At 36.8% G+C, this 22,052-nt stretch overlaps 1 protein-coding gene across 1 annotated transcript; it reads left to right on the forward strand.

Annotated features, from left to right (window-relative positions):
• Nucleotides 1-20,899: 20,899 nt before the first annotated feature.
• Nucleotides 20,900-21,589, forward strand: LOC113324012 (dehydration-responsive element-binding protein 1D-like). Its single transcript, XM_026572355.1, has 2 exons — nt 20,900-20,975; nt 21,066-21,589. Exons 1-2 carry the CDS (start codon nt 20,900-20,902, stop codon nt 21,587-21,589), a joined length of 600 nt encoding a protein of 199 aa, XP_026428140.1.
• The last annotated feature ends 463 nt before the right edge of the window (nt 21,590-22,052 follow it).

Here is a 22,052-nt window from a genome sequence, read left to right on the forward strand (position 1 = left end):
TGATAGTTGTATTACTGGTAACTTTCCAGCTTAATCTTTCATTTGCTTTTATATTTATTGCAATGACATTGCCAGCTTAACTAACACTTTTGATTTTTCTTTTGAAAATGCAGAAGTTCAGGATTGAGGAGTAAGAAGTAAGGATTCTGGGAGGGAGGACTAAGGAGTAAGGAGTAAGGAGGAATGCATTTGTAGTTCAGCAGTAGGCAGTTGCACACTTGTACTACAGACTGCAACACATGGAGATGAAGTTTCTTTGTCTTTGCTTTTGCAAGAACATGGTTTTTTCTTTTTCTAAAACATCTAAACATATAATTTGGTCCTTTTGGAACATTTGTATCTTTTTATTTTGTGTGGCATGGATTTAGAACTGATATTCTTGGATTTAGAACTTGTTTTGTTCTGTGTTCTGTTCTGTTCTTTGTCTGTCTGTGTGTCCTGTGACTTAAAGGATTTTATCGAAAAATTATTCGATATCCGATAAGTCCAATGTAACGGAATCGGAATTGAATTTCAGATTTCCGTCAGAACTTAACGGATATCGGATATCCGTTAATTTTAATGGCAACGGCAGCGGCAGAGCCAATATTCGTTATGTTTAGTGCCGTTGACAGTCCTACCCCCGATTCGAGAGAGTTTGTTTTTAAGAGGTTTTGCAATTCAAAAAGGGCTTGCGATGCAGCTTGTTGCTCGCTTGCCTGCTATATAGGTGTTTTTTATCATGTATTATCAACGAAAATTATAACAAATCCATTACTTTCAGTTAATTTTTCACAACTGTAGCTTACCAAAAAGAAAAAAAAGGGAAATAATAATAAAATAATAAGAAATGAGGCCACTTGCCTTGTTTTCATTGGGTGAGAGACTTTCCTAAACTTAGAAATAGGGAAGACCCCTAATTACCTAGATTAGCTTAACGTGAATTATGACAAAAAAACTTGCTAGTAATTAATTGTTTTGACACATGTCTCTTAGCTATTGGTTGTTGCTTTTATTATTGAAATGAATAAACTGAAGGGAGAAATATTTGAGCAGTGATACACTCATCGGAGAAGTGTACCGTGAGATGTACCGCAAGGGGATCGGACGGTCCCGGCAATGCTTCTCAACATTGGGATGTTGAGTGGGGAATGAGTGGGTCTCACCATCCCACTCCCTCGGTACAAGTTATGGTGCACTCCTTCGATGTACTAATCATTTCCGAAAATATTTAGTTAATATCTTAGTCGTAGGATAAATCATTTCTTTAGTTAATTAGCTCACGGCAATTAATTGGGATTTTGTCGACCGAGTTTAACGAATGGAACCAGAATATTTCACACCTGGCTATGGGTGAAAACGTGTTTAACTAGGTAGGAAACAGGATAAATAAATTTTCCATTTTTATTGTTAAGTTCATGTCTTGTGTATCGTTTGATAGGCTACTAGCTATCATTAATTGTAACAGAATGGAAATCTTCATTTTTACCTTTGACCAAAATTCTTAAGCACGTGTACTCAAAATTAGGTCGAGATAAATTTGGATTTTTAGTACTCCCTCCATAAGAACTTTTTTCTCCATTGTCTTCGTCTGGACAATGTCTCTAACTCTTGATCTATTGCAGGACCGGTTAAAAAAGAGGATAATAAAGAGATGCAATCGAGAGTTAGAATGTCCTAGTCTTTAGTCTATTGGTTATAGGTATCTAGTATCACGAGTAAGCATTGAAATACACTATTAAAGGCTCATGCTTTTAAAGTTACTGTTTTTCATTTAGACACACAAACTTGCTTATTATTTTGAAACGGAGAGAATATATATATGAGACTTGTTTGAGAGATGAAAAGGAAGTTTATATGAAAACCGAAAACCTAGAACTCTTTATCCTCTTTTACTGCTGCCACAAAGAAAATCAGAGTTCTGTTTAGATCGAAAAACAAATTGGAATACAGTAGCACTATCTGGAGAGGTTGTTCACAGACCTTCTTTGTCCCTATGTATGTATCGTTCTTCGGTAGCGTTTGAGGTAGGCGCAACACAATAAAAAATCTTCTTTCTATTTATGTTTTCTTTAATTAAATTCATATTTATATTATGGATGATAGTGATGATGATGTGAGCATGATTATGAATGTCGGGCAGCGGTTCATAGGTTGTTATCCTTAAAATCATTTTTGACGGGATACGAGATATCCTTGGGAATGGTTTTGTTTCCCTAAACCCACGTGGGGCTCCCTGGGGCGAGCGGATTGATTGATTTGATTGTTTTTATAGATGTGGTGTTTCCATGTGTTTGTGATGTTGCTAATCATGCTAGTTTTTTTTAAATGAGTTGGAAAATACGGCATAAAACGTTTTGTTGCTTCTTTTCCTACTGGGTGTCACAACTCACGTAGTTTCATAAAAAAAATTCCAAATTTTATGGCACCACAAGGAGCTAATGGTGGAAAAGTGTAGAGATCGGTTTTGGTGCTATTATTAGTAGTTTGCGTAGGATTTATGATTGAAAATTGTAATAAAATATCATAAAACTCTTTTAGATGATTTATCAAGTACTTATTGATTATTAATACTTTGTAGACAATTGGGTTAATATATAACCAATGAAATAATGCTACGTTAAGAAAATTCACTTTGGTTGTCCAATGAAAACTTCCGAGTCATGTTGGTTTGACTGTTGATGATAATTATTCTATAATATATTTTGGTCTCTTTACATTTTTATCTTATGTAAAACTCCTTCAAATGTATTGATAAAATTTTCAGAATTTTTTGAGTTTTATACGTAATTTTAAAATAATTGTTTATCTCTGTATTCAAATAAGAATTTTTCTGACATACTCAACTATATTGAAGTTTTCTTATTTAAAATCAAGTCTTCGATATATTTTAACCTTTGATGTCTTCTGTAAACTTAAATATCATTCTTTATCCATTTTTAAATGGTAAACCAAACCTGAGTTAGAGTTGTGAATGATTTTATATAATTTTTGAAAAATGGAGTATCACTGTTTTACTTTTCAGCAGTACTGGTTAACTACGCGTTTCACTATGGTCAAAAGGTCTTTAAGTTAAACCAAAAATTATAGAAAAATTATGAACAGATTTATACTAAGTTAGGATTTATACTGTGTAATCAGAATAATTTTTGGATTTGAATTGTGCTCAGTAAAATTATTGGAGTGAACTAATGTTTGTTTCTGTTTTACGTTTGTTTCTCAAAAACGTGACTCTTTTCGATTGAATCTGGAACGTTTAATGGTAAAATTAATTTTTATGCTAACTTAGAGTTTTCTAGGGTTCATATGGATTAAAAATAATGTCAAATAACGGTTAGGTTTTCCTAAATGAATTTTCAAGTTTCTGCTGCAACAGAATTGTCAACATTAACGTAAATTAAATTAGCCCAAATAAATTGTTTTACGAGCTTGGACTTAGTAGCCGGGATTCATCTATGGTATCTAATTAGCACTTCGATGTTACGGGCAATGGATTCAGACAAGATTCGGGCCCGAAATCGGGGTATTACACCAATAATACTCCTCTTGACCCGTGGTTTGGGGTGGGTGGGAGAGGGGTGGGTTCCCCGACCCTTGGTAGCTCTACCAAGTCAAACATGTAGAATAACGTCATGTGATGTGTGCAGGTCATCTTATCATCTCTGCTTATTCTTTATGACCAGTCCGTCTGCTCATAGCAGTTGTCCTTTATTGTCTGTTATTGTCAGATGATCTAAAACATCTTATCAAAGTTTTTTCATGGTTTCAGAGCCAGAAGATAATTCAACTTTTTCTGATCTCTATCCCTCCGCTGCTACAAATTTAATGACAACCCAATATCATAACCTAAAACAACTTCATATCAATTACAACTCAAAATCATAACCACAATCTAAAAAATCAAAATCACAATTAAAACAATCAATCAATACAATCTCAAATCTGATTTCAACTCATATGAATAATTATAACCTTGTACAACCTCCAATCTGATTTCATCACCGATGAAAAACAACATATACAACCTGAAGTAAAATTTCGATTTCCTCACACAATCAGTACAATTGCAACTAAAAAACGCAACTTAATACAACATGAAGGGAAATTTCAATTTCCTCAAAAAAAATTTTTTTCACTTATTTCATGTTTTTCTTTCAATTTCTAGTTGGACTGAATTGTACTTTGCAATTCATTTTTCAGACTTGCTTTGAGTGCAATTTATAGTGTTGGTTCGTATTATAATTTTTTCATATGTGGTGTTCGGTTCATAATTTGGAATAGAGGAATAGGTTTATCTTTCAAGATCTACTTCTTCGGTAGAGATATTCGGTGGTTAATTAATGTGGATATGGTAATAATTTTTCTTCATAATCCATATTAGAGAACATCATTCAGTTTCTTGGAGATTTGTTCAATTGAAGTTAGTAATCTTGACGATTTACTAAGAACTGTTGTTCGATCCATTTTTTCATGATATGCTTTTATTTAATGATTCTAGGAAACTAATTACTTTCTTGAGTTTGATTTTAGACATGTCTAATTGACAATTTAAGAAAGGTATTATCCAACCGAACCTTTAATTAAACTTCCCGTTCTTCAAAAGAATTACGTTTTTCAGTTTTTGTTTATATATCTTTTGCATCTATTATCCAAAAGAGTGAGATTTCAGTAATCGGTTCTCTTATTCGAATACTAGGAGTTTAGTATCTTGATATTAATTCTTTAAATTTTATCATATAATTCAGTTTGAGACTTAGGTTTCAAATCGATACTACTTCATCAGTACTAGTGGTTTCACATTTAGTGATTCTCGAAGGTCTCTAGTGGTTTGAAAAATCGTACACATTTGCACAATATCCTAAACATGATGGTTACATAAGATCTCATGGATTTGTATTTGGATACAAAACTTGACACTAATTGCAATGGTTGGTAACTGTTTCATATATTCCTTGATTGTCGGTGTGAGTTGTGTGAAAAATTTGCATTCATTCCCTTTATCATGTTGAAAATACGAGGGTACCCAAATACACCACAATCTTTTATTTTAATCACAACCTATACAAGACCCAGTGTGTATAAACCTCTCGGACCAACAATCACTCAAGGAATATTTCAACACAGTGTGCACTTGATATAGGGTTAGTCCGAACTGGCCTAACTCGTGAGTTAAATATCAAAGTCAAGTGGAGAAATCCAATACACTTTGTGTGATCGTCTATGGATATGGAATCGAGACAATAGAACAACAAAGTGATCACTTGATAAAAGGTAAGATAATAACCGGAAACAATAGGATCAATATCAAGTGCCTTGTTAATGTACAAGTGCATTTTACTTTAATTATAATAAAAAACAATTATAATACGGAAAGATAAAGTAAATGGCATAACAATATTTTGTTAACGAGGAAACCGCAAATGCAGAAAAACCCCGGGACCTAGTTCAGAATTGAATACTGTCATAATTAAGACGCTATACAAAATCTAACAAACTTCGTATAGTTGAGACCAAATAACTAAATCTATAGTTCACTTAGTTTCTTCAGTATCCTTGCGCTTCCGACATTCAATAAGTGCACGCACTGGAACAATTCCTTTGGATCGTTTTCCAAACAGTAAAGGAAGAACAGATCTGGTTGGTAACAACTCTCTTGATTCTTTCAGATGAAGATATCTCAAGTCATATGCAAAGGCTCTTCCGTTCAACAAATAAACTCCTTTGCCTGGTCAGATCAATCTATCCAACAACTATCGAAGTAGCAGAGTTTAGATTTGCAATCAATCAATATAGATTAAAACAAAAAACTATAAGGTGATTCCGATATTACACAACTAATCAATCGAATAAATCTGATTCTAGTTGGATCCAAGCCGATCAAGGCTTGTGCACACCCAAAGATATAGAAACCAAATCAGAAATCTTCTTTGTCTTCAAATATCCTTTAATCTTCAATAAACACCTTCATAACACCACTTGAATCTCTTGTGATAAATCACACACAGAAAGGAGTCTGCTAACAATGGATTATCACAAGATGTCTTTAGATCTACAAACAGTTCTAAAGATCCCGTCGATACTTCGATCTAGTTTGAGTGAATCTTATATAAGAAGAGAATATTCTCAAGAATAAACAAACTAGGTGCAATAAAAGTACCACAACCGTTAGTTAATCAAATCAATCGAAAACTAAATACACTGCAATTATCGAGTTTCCCACCAACGGTACTAGTAGAGCTTCTTGATCCCACAGAAGTCTTCAAACGAGAGGTCGTAAGAGATTTCTCCTAATTAGGGTACTTTTCTCTTCGGATAGACGGCTCCACCAGAAACAACAATAAGATGAAGTTTGCTTGGCTCTTAGGATAGTTTGCTCGAAATGCAAACTTGGGTATTCATAGACCAAGGATGTTTGGACACAAAGGAATTTCCAAAATCGAATATTCTCAAGATATGCAATAAATGCCCAGATCGGTTTTCATAATTCCTGGAAATTTTTTGTCCAATATTTCTGAAATCTCACTGGAAAATCTCCAATTATTAAATTCACATTACAAATTTGTATTCTCTAGAGATTTAATTGCTGGTAATTAAAGCATATAAAACTAACAACCTTAATTAAAAGATTCTTCATTTATTTCGGTCCGGGATCTCCTTGAGTTATTAAGGAATATCTTTGAACAATAAAATATAAGAGTTACTGATCATGTTCAGAGTATGTCGACATCTTTTCTTTGTAAATCATCTTTCGTATTGACAATCTTGGAACCGATTATACCACACTGCCAAACAAGTTTGAATTGGTTCATCTGTATTCCAGGACAGCTATGTGATTGATCAAATATTAATTCACTAATCATGCGGTTACGTTTCTACCAAACACAAGGATCGGTTCTACCTCCATATGGTTACTGAGACCGGTTGCATCAGTTACCAGGATCGGTTACGTCAATTACCAGGACCGGTTACCATATACTCATGGTATTACTTGTGATTGGTTACACAAGTCACTAGATTCAGTTACACCAATTACTAGGACCGGTTACACTAATTACAAGGATGATTACACAACTCTTTTGTGATCGCTCACACCAATTACTAGGATCGGTCACACCAATTACAAATATCGATCATACCATCTCAGTTGATTACTTAGGATCGGTTACACTAATAAAAGTCATACCAATACATAAGTCAGGCACTATAACTAGTTATTCCAAGATATATAATAAATTATGATCGGTTCTACTAACTCACACATATTGGTAATCCAAAGATATGCAATGAATAACAATATCAATAAGCCTAACGATTTCCCATTTCGATTCATAAAACAAGTTCATGAATGTACTTCCTTTAAAAAAATGTAAATATTGTTTTCTAGGATGAAATCTTCACCTTTACCCATACACATAATCACAATAGCATTCATACAATTATGTCGACATCTTATATACGAAGTTCAAAAGATAAACGTTATACTTCGTATCCTAATTCCTTGACACTATGATCATGTGATCATGTCTCAGCACTAGAGTATAATTATTCACAACTTCGCAGTTATGTTTTCAATATAGCACGACTTGAAAGATACGTTAGGGAATGAAACAGTTCAAGTCAAAGTATTACTAACCTCAAGAGGAAGGATGATTTCGTCGTTGTAGCTTGTTACTTCTTCACATTCTTCAAGTCTTCGAGTAATACTTGTATGTCTCATAATCCTAGACTTTTTAGTCTAACCTATACGAAGTTGTCTCTAGTACATAATCAAAAGACTCTTTAGATGAGTTTTGATTCACTAAAATATGACAACCAAACTTGACATACCAACGCTTGGTGGGTTCAACCGAGCTATGCTCTAACACATGTGCACTTGTTATCCATGCTTAAAAGTGCGTTGAGTTGACATTTTGCTATTGGTATTTTGGAAGCTAATTTTATTTGCAGATTCAACACCTGTTATCCATTGCAGTAAGACTGAAAGTCTTGCGTAGTGTTGCTTCTTCATTCTACAAGTTTTATTGGGAACAACTGCAACAACATAGTGTTGGTAGGGCATGCTTATTTAATTAGCACAGTATGTTCTGCAAGGATGGATTTCTATTGGGTATAAATATATTTTCTGGACAAGATGTAGATGGTTTTGTCTAATGAAAATTAGGCACAAGGTTCTCATATGCAGTCACAGATTAATGTCTAAGGGTTTGTCTAGTGTTTTTTCGTTGTGAAAACCTGAAGATACTTGTAACCCTATATATATATACTCAACTTTGGTATATCTTCCAAAGTGGTGCAATTTCGAATTTTGGAAGATTTGTATTAGGTTAACCACTATGGTAAGCGATTTCGCTTCACTATAGATTAATTAGAGCGAAATATGACTACTATGGTCTTCCATATTGATTTAGTGTATCGATATCTATTAGCTACACTTTAAAGTTGACCATATATGATGCGCCTTGTACCTAGGCTAAATCATACGAAAACTCACTACGTTTTTCACTCTTTTACCCTAAAACTTCTCTTTTTGACTTTTTTGATTTACTAATTTTTTTTTTTACCTATTATATCTCATTTTTTTTCTCTTAATTATCTTTTAACCTACACAAGTATTCCATGGTAAAAAAATTAGGAAAGAAGAAAAATGGAAACACAGTTCCCATTTTTCACTATTTGCAGGTAAACTCAGTTTCCGTGTTGTTTCGTTAACAGACTCCTTTTTCCCTAGTGAGATGACTTTTGGACGCATTTCGCTACGCTTCAAATAAGGTATAGCTAAGGGATATCCCTTACCATTATGCTTGGCCTTAGAATTGGCTTAAATTTGATCAGCTACACGCATTATATAACATGTCAAGCATCATCAACAATCTTTATCGATATAGGCTACAGATCATAATCGGTGTAGGATTATTGCAGTATTGAATAAAGCTGGCAAGGAAAGTGTCGTGGTAACCTGGAAAAGTAGTCGAAATCGCTCCTTGGTCCTACTCGGTAGGGGAACTTGGAGCGAGCGAGGAGCAATGAGTTCGGATTTGGAAATTGCCAAAACTCGTCCTGATATTCGAAGCATATTTATTAGATATTTGTATATTGATGCTCATGAGTCATGACTTGTACCTAGTTAAAATTAAAATTTTAACGCTATCATGTAATTAAGGGTGTAACATTGTCATATTGAACCAATTTATAATGTTTTTAGAGGTTTTTACATTTGATAACTCCCATTTGAGGGGTTATAAAAAAATTTCTTTTCTGATTTTGGTGCATGCAAAGTCAACCCGGAAAAATCGCCAACTCGTTTTTCTCAAAAACCGGTTGAAATCGGCAAAATTAACCGTCTTAATTGCTAAAAATCGGAAATAGTTTGGAATCGGAAATCTCCTCAATCATATAAAAAATAGCGATTACTCGGCAAGTAATCGACCTTGGAGAATGACTTTGACTACACTAAACCTGGTGGACATTTCTGACGCTAAATTTAATACAACTAAGGAGAACTTTTGCACTATTTTAGTGCTCCATTGAGGGGACTATTAGCACATGTGATTGTACGTCGTACATCATTATCAGCTTATCGTATCTAGCTCTACCCGTGTTACTGAAGCTACTATCTCTTTGGTCGGCTTAGTTCTCTCCAACAGTATTCAGTGACAGGGCAATACTATTTTTATGGGTGATGGGTTGCTTCAAGTATTGTTGCTGCTGCATCTGAAGGCATTGATGGCGTGATTTTCTTAAGGTGTTCTAACATTCCCCCTCCAACTTATCACTGGAGTAGTAAATCATTTTGAGGGAGAGTGTCATAACATTTTAGGTGTCATTATGTACTTTTATTTTTTATACCAGTGTAGTCTGACATGTGTAATGGGCCATGTGGTGTGTCCAGGTCATCTTATCCTCTCTCTCTCCTTTTTTGTCGATTTTTTTTTGCTATATATAGCAGTTGTCATGTATAATCGTTCCATTCATCCGTTCTCAATACAATTATTGACAGATTAAAAACATCTCATCCAAGTTCTTTCAATGATGAACAAGAAACTCTAACGGATGCAAAACTCCCATTTATAAATAGTGATGAATTGGTTCTCAATAAATACTTAAAGACTTCCTGTTTAGTCTCGTTTCTTCTAACCTTCATATTTTTTGTTTTTGGTTGGATCAAGAGATACAAAATTTGTATATAATTGCGTCGTTTAAGAGATTCATTGTATCTTGAAGACATTGTTTACATACCCATTCATGATTGCCAATTAATTGGGAAGGACGAAATTTTTCTAATTTTTTTTTTTGAACTCGGAAGTACAATTTCCTTGTTAGTGTTTTTTTTTATTTTGATAGAAAGGAAATGTATTCATTAAGTAGTTTCGGGCAAAAGACTGCCTATCAAAAACATAGTAGATCCATGGAGAGTAATCCATGTACTCTTCTAAAATGAGTTTATCTCTTCTAACTCTCTTAGAAATACTATCAGTTACGTTATTAAGATCTCTTTTAACATGAGATACTTTGCAGAAAACATTAAGGTTTGTATTTTTCTAGTAAGATGATTATTTCCCATGTGACATAAAAGGTACCAGAGTTCGCAGAATGCACTACTACTTCAGCATCGGCAATAAGATGAATTTTCTGAATGCCTCGCACTTTAACCCAGCAGCCATGCATTTCCCTGCTTCAGAATCAATTACTTTGACTTCAATTTAGCTATCTGCATTTGATTTCAGCACCATGACAGTGCCAGCAGTATTAGTAAGATAATCAAAAGATGCATCTACATAAACAATGGCTACATAATTAGGAATTTGTACTTCCCTAGCAGCTGTGACAGTGTTAACTAGATCATAATTTGCAGAGATAGTGAAATTATGAAAATGCAGTCGAATTCTAAAAACAATAGAGATTGGGTTAAGAGATTTGTCCAGGAAGATGCATTCATCTTTCTTTCCAAATAATCTAGCACCCCACCATTAAAGTCATCCTCCAAATGTTTTGATCATCTATCTAGACTATTGGATTGTGAAGTAGAGAACCGAGATATGATCAATTCTTTAACAGTGGAACAGTTGTCAGCAATTTCCTTGTTAGTGTTCCATTCTCTTATTTTATCTTAACTTTCCAACAGTATAGCTGGTTGTGCGGGTCATTTCTGAATGTGAGCAGAAGTAGAGCCAAATAAGAACAATTTGAGTCGGTTACCCTACTTGCCAAATTTACTCAAAGTATCCATAACCCTAATTTATGACTTTCTCCCATTATATATATATATATATATATATATATTTTTTTTTTTTGAAGAAAAGGTTATATTAAAAGAAAAAAGAGATCAACATTTTACAAAGTTTATCACTCTCTCGTATGAGTGTTTCCCAATCTCTCCAAATGAGACTAGGAGGAACAAATTTAAAAATATCATTCTCACAACACCATAAAACAACAAGTTGCTTAATAAGATCAATATTCTCCGCATTATTTTTCTGGCGATCACCAAAAACTCTTCCATTCCGCTCCTTTCATAAGATCCAACAAATAGCGTAGTGAATAATCTTCCATACTTCCTTCCCCCTTCCTTGTAACATATTTGTAGACCATGCTTCAACAATTGTATCAAAGTTCTCGGCATCGGCCATGATATTTTAAAATCCTTAATAAAAGAAATTCGTATCTCAAAGGAATGCGGACAATGAAGAAACATATGATGAGGAGTTTCTTTTTCATCGTTGCAAAAAACACACAAATCATTTTGAATGCTCATGCCACGATGGACTAGCATGTCTCTAGTAGGGAGTGAATCATGAAAACTTTCCCAAAAAATGAAGCTTATTTTGTTTGGAATATTGCTCTTCCATAGATGTGAATCGAAATCACAAGGGGATAGTTACCTGTCAAAACCTCGTAGCATTTTTTAGCACTAAAATTCTCCATAATATTCACTTCATCCTCAACTTCAACTAACTCCGGAAATGGACAATCACGTCTAAGCAAGTCCCACTCTAATCCCTCGTTCGCATTCAAATCCCTTCTGAATTCACAGTTTTAACTATTGTTCGCAATCATATCTGTTATTGACGCATCCTTTGCCTTGGAAGCCTTGAAGATGACCGGGAATATATCTTGAAGTCTCCCTCCATCTAGCCATTTGTCCTTCCAAAACCTTATCCGTTTTCCGTTCCCCACTTTAAACTGAGCCATTTGTTGCACAATTGGAACCATATTCACCACGTTCTTTCAAAAACTCCTACACTAAGGCTTGTTGTCGACGTCTGGCATTAATAAATTCGGACGTCCCTTAGAATGATTCACTATTTTCCTCCAAAGGATGTTATTATTCTTTGAGAATCTCCAAATCCATTTTATTAACAACGATTGACTAGTATTTCTCAAAAGCTTCACACCCAAACCACCATTTTCTTTAGGCATGCAAATCTTTGTCCAAGCAACCCAAACTAGCTTCCTCCTACCTTCCACAGCACCCCACAAAAAATTCCGCATAATCCGCACCATTCACTTTTCCACACTAACCGGAAGATGAAGTAACGACAAGTAATAAATTGCTAAACTAGCAAGACAACTTTTGTTAAGGATAAGTCTACCTGCTTTATTCAGTTTCCTTTTTTTCCACGTCGCCAATATCTGCTCCATCCTATTCAAAACATACTCCCAAACAGAAGTACTTCTCCAATGCTCCCCTATTGGCATACCTAGGTAGGTGAAAGGAAGCTTCTACGTCTTACATCCAAGCTCCTTAGAAAGAGTATCAATCACTCTATTCGCATCAACACTTATCATAGTGCTTTTATCTAAATTCAGTTTTAGCCCACTGATTGTTTCGAAAACCGTTAGAATGATTAGAAGTCTTCTAACTGCTTTTACATCTTATTTACCTCCAAAATCTATATTATTTTTTTGACTTCATTGTCGAGTGGGAGCATCAAAAACTGTGTGGTAGGTGCTCCTACGCTAATTCAAATTTAACACCCGTAGTTTTTAAAATCTTAAGAATCAAGATTCGATTCTTATAATTCGCTACAAAATTTACTCAAATGATTTAAATCCCAACTAAATCAGAGTTCACTGTGAGTCTTGCAATCACAATTTCACTCGTGCGGGTCGTACCGATTCATAAATCAGACGTCTAAATTTGTGCTTTTTTGGTGATTTTTGTTAAAAATAAATAGTTGGAGACATTTTTACTCGTTCGAGAGCATAAGATTCTGACTCAAGAGCCATCTCCACCTAATTAAGTACCCAACCACATATCTGGATGCTAAATTATGTTATGTATCCTTCATTATTCGTATCTACAATACTAATATCATTTGATTAAACTTTAATTTATAACTCCAATTTGTATATGGGTATTTTGATATTTTCCATGAATCTTCAATTCACGATTCAGATTCTTAAAATAAGAACCGATGCACGGTTTATCAACCTTGCTAAATCAATTATTGATTGCTTAGACAACTTTACAGAATAATCTCGAACAAGGTACAAACAGATAACAGATGGTCCAAAATTGGAATTGATTCCATGAACATGGACTCTTATTTCCAGCAAACATCACGAAACTAGAAGATCTTCTTATGCTAATTAAGGATGAAAAGGAAGGTCCCACAGCCCATATGCATATGCGTACGGTGCCACTAAGAGGAACGGTACCCATTGAGTATGACGACCATAACGGTGGTAGGTCCAATGCATCGTTGTATATATCAATGGTGCCCCATTAAACATGACAATGATGGTGTTCGGGCTAATACATCGCTGCAACCTGCAGCAGTTTAGCCATCTATCATCAAATCCCGTTTTCAAATATGACCCTCGTGATAAAACTCCGCTCAACTCCGCATGTCTTTCCTGCACTCATTAAGAATGAAGGAGGGTATAGACCTGAGGTGAGGTCCCCCTATGCATACGCCACCCTTACGTGGAACGGTGTCCCAGTGAGCATGACAACCACGACGGTGGTAGACTGGTAGGGCAATGGTGTCCCATGCATTAAGCATTGACAATGACTGTGGCCGGGAACCTCTGCACAACTCTGCTACATTACACTAGTTAAGGTTACCCAAACAAATATCTGGATGTTTTTAAGGTTACTTTAGTAACGAAATCAATAAACATGACTACAATAAGAAAAGAAACTTACTAACTACATAATATCAGTGTCTTCAGTCATGTACCTTCTTATGTCGTGTGCTTAATTAACTCGTACATTCTGAGGGAAATATTAGCTTGTGCTGATATCTCTTTTCTCTATAAGTACCCCTTCTTACTCACTATCCTTTCTGTTAGAAAAAACGCTTTAAAATTATCAATTTTTTCATGGACTATGTTTTGATCCCTAGACCTATTGCCCATTAATTGTTTTTTCTTTTGAATAGATAAAACAATAGTCCCACATTGGCAGTCTTATGTATTTAATGAACTGTACAAGACCTGATATTTCCTATACTGTGAGTAGATTAAGCAGGTACACTTGCAACCCTGGGCAGGATCACTGGAATGCTCTCTACAGAGTTCTACGGTACCTGAGAGGAACTTCAAACTATTGCTTAAGTTTTGGGAAGTATCCTGCTGTGCTAGAAGGGTATTGTGATGCTAACTGGATATCAGATTCAGATGAGTGCAAATCCACTAGTGGGTACATCTTCACACTTGGTGGTGCGTCTGTGTCATGGAAGTCTACCAAACAGACATGTATAGCCCGATCCACCATGGAGTCTGAGTTTATAGCCTTGGAGAAAGCTGGAGAGGAAGCTGAATGGATACGAGGTTTCCTGGGTGGAATTCCACTCTGGCCCAAGCCTGTGTCTTCGATCGCAATCCACTGTGACAGTCAAGCTGCTATTGGATGCGCAAAGAATAGTGTATACAACGGAAAGTCTATACATCTTCGAAGAAGACACAAGACAGTGAAACAACTACTCTCTACTGGCATCATCTCTATAGACTTTGTAAGGTCTAAAGAGAATATTGCAGATCCTTTGACGAAAGGGTTATCTAGAGAGGTAGTTAGATCCACATCGAAGGGAATGGGACTCAAGCTCATAGAATAAATCGCCATGAAGGACACTCAACCTTGTGAACGGAGCTCCAAGATCAAGGTTCAATGAGATAACTAATTTTTGGTGATGACGAGAGAAAGCACTATCTTTGTCCCTCTCTATGGTGTAACCGTATGATAGTGCTGCATGCATGTTTTAGGATGATCTGTCAAGATCTTAATGAGTTCCATGGCTTTGCTTAAAGCGGAGTGTGGCAGGACACTCTTAATGGACTCACCTACGTGGATGTTGGAAGTGGGGCCGATTCCTATGAGAATTTGAGCTTTTTCTCTAGAGACATTCATTAAGTCCGGGATTTAGCCCACGGCCAAAACGGGCACAACGACAAGAGCTTGGCAGCTTTCTTTTTCTTTGAGACATCAAAGTGTGGTTGTTATTTCTGAATTGCACTCACTATTGACGGTTCAAGACATTGTGTTCACCGAAACAACAAGAAGTTCCGGTAACCTCTCACTATGTTAAGGTTCAATCTCTGGGACACCTTAGCCTAATATTGATTTATTATGTTTTCTCGTATTTCGTCGATATGTTTTATCATTCATGTGGGGGATTGTTAGAAAAAACGCTTTAAAATTACCAATTTTTCCATGGACTATGTTTTGATCCCTAGACCTATTGCCCATTAATTGTTTTTTCTTTTGAATAGATAAAACAATAGTCCCACATTGACTAAAATCTAAAGAGTTTTAGACATAAATACCATAGAATTGGCTATAAGGGCATGGCCCTTGGTTCATTAGACTTTTGTGCTTGGAGGGAAGGCTTAGACTAGGGCAAGGTTGCCTTTCCCGTACGCGCGGTGCTTCGCACAGAAGCACGCACGCCGCCGCCGTCCGTCCGGTCGGGTCGGGTCGGGCTCAAGTTCGGGTGTGGGTGTGGGTGTGGGTTCATTAGATCCTATCTTTTTGCTGAAACTTTTGGTACGTGTTTTACACACATGTAGAAGAATCTTCTTCTTTGTCTGCACATGTTTGTCTTGGCTTTCTTGTCTGTACGTGTTTGTCTTGCTTTCCTTGTCTGCACATGTTTGTCCTGGCTTTCTTGTCTGTACGTATTTGTTTTGGGTTTCTTGTCCGTACATGTTTGGCTTGGCTTCTTGACAACACACTGCTCTAAGCCTGACAAAAGCAACACTGTTTTTAACCCAACATTACCAGTATTTCTGTCATACGCATGGTTTGGTTGCATGCATTTTTCCTCTCGTTTGTAACGTCTTAAACACTATATAAGGGAGGAGTCTTGAGCTCATTTGATACAACACAGAGAAACATCTCTTCTACTCTCCCTCTGTTTTTCTGTAAACATTTCTTCTACTGTTTTAAGTTCTGCCAAGCTCTAAGGGTACACTCATTGTATGCTACATTGAGGGGTACTAACTGTAGTTGTATCCTGGAGGTGACTCGCCAACTGCTGTAGCATCTCAGAGGAGTGGCAGGCGATATTGCCTTTAGGACAGCGTAGTTTACGTGCCTCTACATTCTCTGTGCAACAACATCAACAACATTATTTTGAGCTAAGTATCTTCTTCTCAGTTACATTATTAGTACTTTCTCCAACAATCTAAAGGCAATACCCTCTTTACTATATTTTGTAACAACATAGGAAAGAGTACTGTAGACAAACCCCCAAAGTTTAGTGGCAAAGACTTTAAACGATGGCAGTCCAAAATGTTATTCTTCTTAAAAGACCAAAGGCTAGATGAAGTTGCCTTAGAAAGACCCTCAAGAAGGCTTCATGACCGTGGTTATGAAGATAGACTGGATAGGTGGACTAGAAAAAATTACATGTGCAAAAACCATATTCTTAACTGTCTGGATGACTCCTTGTACGACTTTTATAATGCAAAAGAGAATTTTACTGCTTTTGATTTATGGGAAGCCCTAGAAGAAAAATATCTTGCTGAAGCTGCCGGAAGCAAGAAGTTCTTGGTGGCTAGGTTCCTGGAATATAAGATGACTGATGAAAAGCCTGTTGTAGAACAATTCGTCGAACTCCAGCTACTCATCAACGAAATTCTTGCTGAAGGCATGCATATTGATGAATCTCTACAAGTATCTGCAGTGATTGAAAAGCTACCACCCTCATGGAACGAGTACAAGAGGAGGCTGCGACATAAGAATCGTGAAATCACCATGGTGGAGCTGGGGAAAAAGATCCAGGTGGAGGAACTTCTGTGCTGCAAGGACAGGAGCCTGATGCTGAGCAAAGACATGTCAAACAAAGCTCATGTCCTGGACGATAATGCTGCGTCAAAGAAAAAGCACGGAGAATCCAGCAAAAATGGTAAACGTAACAAACAACGTAACTCCAAAGGTAACCATCTTAAGCCAAAGGGTGGTGTCTCCAAAAACACCATCAAAGGCGACTGCTATAACTGTGGGAAAACTGGTCATATGGCCAAAGATTGCAGGGCACCTAAAAAGATTATAGGTTCATGGTAATTGGTGAGAACACCATAATGGAATCCAGAGATGCAGTGTTTTTCGAACACATTTTCCCTTTAGGGTCTGGACCTCATAAAAGGGTCCGCGATGATCTCTCAGATGTTCCTTCGACTAGTCAACCCCCGTCTCTAGATGTTGAAACCGAACCTAGAAGAAGTAAGAGGGTCAGAACCGGGAAAGGTTTCGGTCCATATTTTGTGACTCTTACGGTAGAATCTGAACCAAAAACCTATAAGGAAGCTATGACTTCTCCGGAAGCTCCCTTCTGGGAAGAAGCTTCAAATAATGAGTGGGATTCCATTCAACAAAATGAAACTTGGGAGCTTGTAGACTTACCTCCTGGTAGTAAAACCATAGGTTGCAAGTGGGTCTTCAAAAGGAAACTTAGAACAGATGGAACTATAGAAAAACAAAAAGCTAGGTTGGTAGCTAAGGGGTACAGACAACAGGAAGGATTAGATTTCTTTGATACCTATTCACCGGTCACTAGAATCACTTCTATCCGGATGCTGATTGATATTGCTTCTATTTATGATTTGCATATACATCACATGGATGTTAAAACTGCTTTTTTATATGGTGAATTGAAATGAAGAAATTTATATGGACCAACCTGAAGGTTTTGTTGTGAAAGGTTTTGAAGATAAAGTATGCAAACTGAAAAAATCTTTGTATGGTTTAAAACAAGCACCTAAACAGTGGCATGAAAAATTTAATCATGTAATGATATCTAATGGCTTCAAGGTTAATGAATCTGATAAATGTGTTTACATTAAATCTGTGGATGATTCTCATGTTATTGTGTGCCTATATGTTGATGATATGCTCATATTAGGTAGTAACCTTGATAGTATTAATACCACTAAAAGCATGCTTAACGAAAACTTTGACATGAAAGACTTAGGCCCTGCTGATGTAATCTTAGGGATGAAAATCAGAAAGATGTCTGACGGATATAGTCTTAGTCAATCTCATTATGTTGAAACTGTGCTTAAGAGATTTAATCATGAAAATGCTAAACCTGCAACTACTCCTTATGATCCCAATTGCAAATTGAAAAAGAACAAGGGTGAAGGTATTTATCAACTTGAGTATTCTCGTGTTATTGGCAGTCTTATGTATTTAATGAACTGTACAACACCTGATATTTCCTATACTGTGAGTAGATTAAGCAGGTACACTTGCAACCCTGGGCAGGATCACTGGAATGCTCTCTACAGAGTTCTACGGTACCTGAGAGGAACTTAAAACTATTGCTTAAGTTTTGGGAAGTATCCTGCTGTGCTAGAAGGGTATTGTGATGCTAACTGGATATCAGACTCAGATGAGTGCAAATCCACTAGTGGGTACATCTGCACACTTGGTGGTGCGTCTGTGTCATGGAAGTCTACCAAACAGACATGTATAGCCCGATCCACCATGGAGTCTGAGTTTATAGCCTTGGAGAAAGCTGGAGAGGAAGCTGAATGGATACGAGGTTTCCTTGGTGGAATTCCACTCTTGCCCAAGCCTGTGTCTTCGATCGCAATCCACTGTGACAGTCAAGCTGCTATTGGATGCGCAAAGAATAGTGTATACAACGGAAAGTCTATACATCTTCGAAGAAGACACAAGACAGTGAAACAACTACTCTCTACTGGCATCATCTCTATAGACTTTGTAAGGTCTAAAGAGAATATTGCAGATCCTTTGACGAAAGGGTTATCTAGAGAGGTAGTTAGATCCACATCGAAGGGGATGGGACTCAAGCTCATAGAATAAATCGCCATGAAGGACACTCAACCTTGTGAACGGAGCTCCAAGATCAAGGTTCAATGAGATAACTAATTTTTGGTGATGACGAGAGAAAGCACTATCTTTGTCCCTCCCTATGGTGTAACCGTATGATAGTGCTGCCTGCATGTTTTAGGATGATCTGTCAAGATCTTAATGAGTTCCATGGCTTTGCTTAAAGCGGAGTGTGGCAGGACACTCTTAATGGACTCACCTATGTGGATGTTGGAAGTGGGGCCGATTCCTATGAGAATTTGAGCTTTTTCTCTAGAGACATTCATTAAGTCCGGGATTTAGCCCACGGCCAAAACGGGCACAACGACAAGAGCTTGGCAGCTTTCTTTTTCTTTGAGACATCAAAGTGTGGTTGTTATTTCTGAATTGCACTCACTGTTGACGGTTCAAGACATTGTGTTCACCGAAACAACAAGAAGTTCCGGTAACCTCTCACTATGTTAAGGTTCAATCTCTGGGACACCTTAGCCTAATATTGATTTATTATGTTTTCTCGTATTTCGTCGATATGTTTTATCATTCATGTGGGGGATTGTTAGAAAAAACGCTTTAAAATTACCAATTTTTCCATGGACTATGTTTTGATCCCTAGACCTATTGCCCATTAATTGTTTTTTCTTTTGAATAGATAAAACAATAGTCCCACATTGACTAAAATCTAAAGAGTTTTAGACATAAATACCATAGAATTGGCTATAAGGGCATGGCCCTTGGTTCATTAGACTTTTGTGCTTGGAGGGAAGGCTTAGACTAGGGCAAGGTTGCCTTTCCCGTACGCGCGGTGCTTCGCACAGAAGCACGCACGCCGCCGCCGTCCGTCCGGTCGGGTCGGGTCGGGCTCAAGTTCGGGTGTGGGTGTGGGTTCATTAGATCCTATCTTTTTGCTGAAACTTTTGGTACGTGTTTTACACACATGTAGAAGAATCTTCTTCTTTGTCTGCACATGTTTGTCTTGGCTTTCTTGTATGTACGTGTTTGTCTTGCTTTCCTTGTCTGCACATGTTTGTCCTGGCTTTCTTGTCTGTACGTATTTGTTTTGGGTTTCTTGTCCGTACATGTTTGGCTTGGCTTCTTGACAACACACTGCTCTAAGCCTGACAAAAGCAACACTGTTTTTAACCCAACATTACCAGTATTTCTGTCATACGCATGGTTTGGTTGCATGCATTTTTCCTCTCGTTTGTAACGTCTTGAACACTATATAAGGGAGGAGTCTTGAGCTCATTTGATACAACACAGAGAAACATCTCTTCTACTCTCCCTCTGTTTTTCTGTAAACATTTCTTCTACTGTTTTAAGTTCTGCCAAGCTCTAAGGGTACCCTCATTGTATGCTACATTGAGGGGTACTAACTGTAGTTGTATCCTGGAGGTGACTCGTCAACTGATGTAGCATCTCAGAGGAGTGGCAGGCGATATTGCCTTTAGAACAGCGTAGTTTACGTGCCTCTACATTCTCTGTGCAGCAACATCAGCAACATTATTTTGAGCTAAGTATCTTCTTCTCAGTTACATTATTAGTACTTTCTCCAACACTTTCTTCATTCAAACTCAAAAGTAACAGAACTTCTTCACGCTCTTGCAACAACGTACTAGTTGACTGCTTAATTACGGAGTATATATGAGTTCAGCAAGTATGAAGCGTGAATACTCGTATGACAATGCGTATTTGCGTTCACCGTCGAGTGCTGAACCAAGTTTGTATCCGTACACAAGCTCAGGATCAAACCAGAACTCGATTGTTGCTAATACGCCTGCAGTGTCATTGTCGGCACCACCGTAATTAGTATCACATAAGAAAAAGGCAGGAAGAAAGAAATTTAAAGAAACTCGGCACCCAGTATATAGAGGAGTAAGAGAAAGGAGAAATGACAAATGGGTTTGCGAAGTCAGAGAACCATATAAGAAATCAAGAATTTGGCTCGGAACGTATCCTACTCCTGAAATGGCTGCAAGAGCTTACGATGTTGCTGCATTAGCCCTTCGAGGCGAATCCGCTCCCTTAAATTTTGAAGATTCTTTGTCCATCTTACGCGGTGCTAAATCATCAGCTGTTGAAGATATCCAGTCCGCTGCTTTTGAAGCCGCTCAAAATTTTCCACTCCCTACTAATTCTAGACTTCCATCGAAAAATTCCTGTAAAATTGTCGGAAGTTCATCGAAGGCGACTTTTTTGGATGAAGAAGCGTTATTCAATACGCCGTCACTAATTGCGAGCATGGCCGAGGGGATGTTACTTGATCCACCACAAGAAGATTACTATTACGATGATAACTTGGAATGCAGCGTGGACAGTTTGTGGAGTGACTAAGAATTGCTTACTCATTTCTAGTCGATGGGATTAATTAAGTTTTTTAATGTATTATTAATCCTGTTTTTTATTTTTCAAATTTTGTTCATTGAATTGTAATTTCACCACCAGTTCCTGTAAAGAACTATCAATCTCTAATTACTAATTTAGTTTATTCTTCGAATGTGCATTTTGTGAAAGAAAAAAAAAATGTGATATATTTTTCCTACTTTTCCTCTTCATTTTCTTGCAAAAAGTAGAATTTCTCTCCGGGTATGATTGAGAGGAAAAAAAAAAAACCATTGGGTAATCACTTGTTCGCTAATGATGATGTTACGTATTTTTGGTCGTATAGAATTCAAAGTAAAAAAAAGGTTCAACCGGATGGACTTTCTGCTCATGTGCACTTTAGTGTGACGAAATCCATCGGATTACTGTCCATTGAAGATATGTATCCTATCCGGTTTATCCATTCATTTCCCAT

Source organism: Papaver somniferum, chromosome 11 (genome assembly GCF_003573695.1).
Source record: "Papaver somniferum cultivar HN1 chromosome 11, ASM357369v1, whole genome shotgun sequence".
NCBI lineage: Eukaryota > Viridiplantae > Streptophyta > Magnoliopsida > Ranunculales > Papaveraceae > Papaver > Papaver somniferum.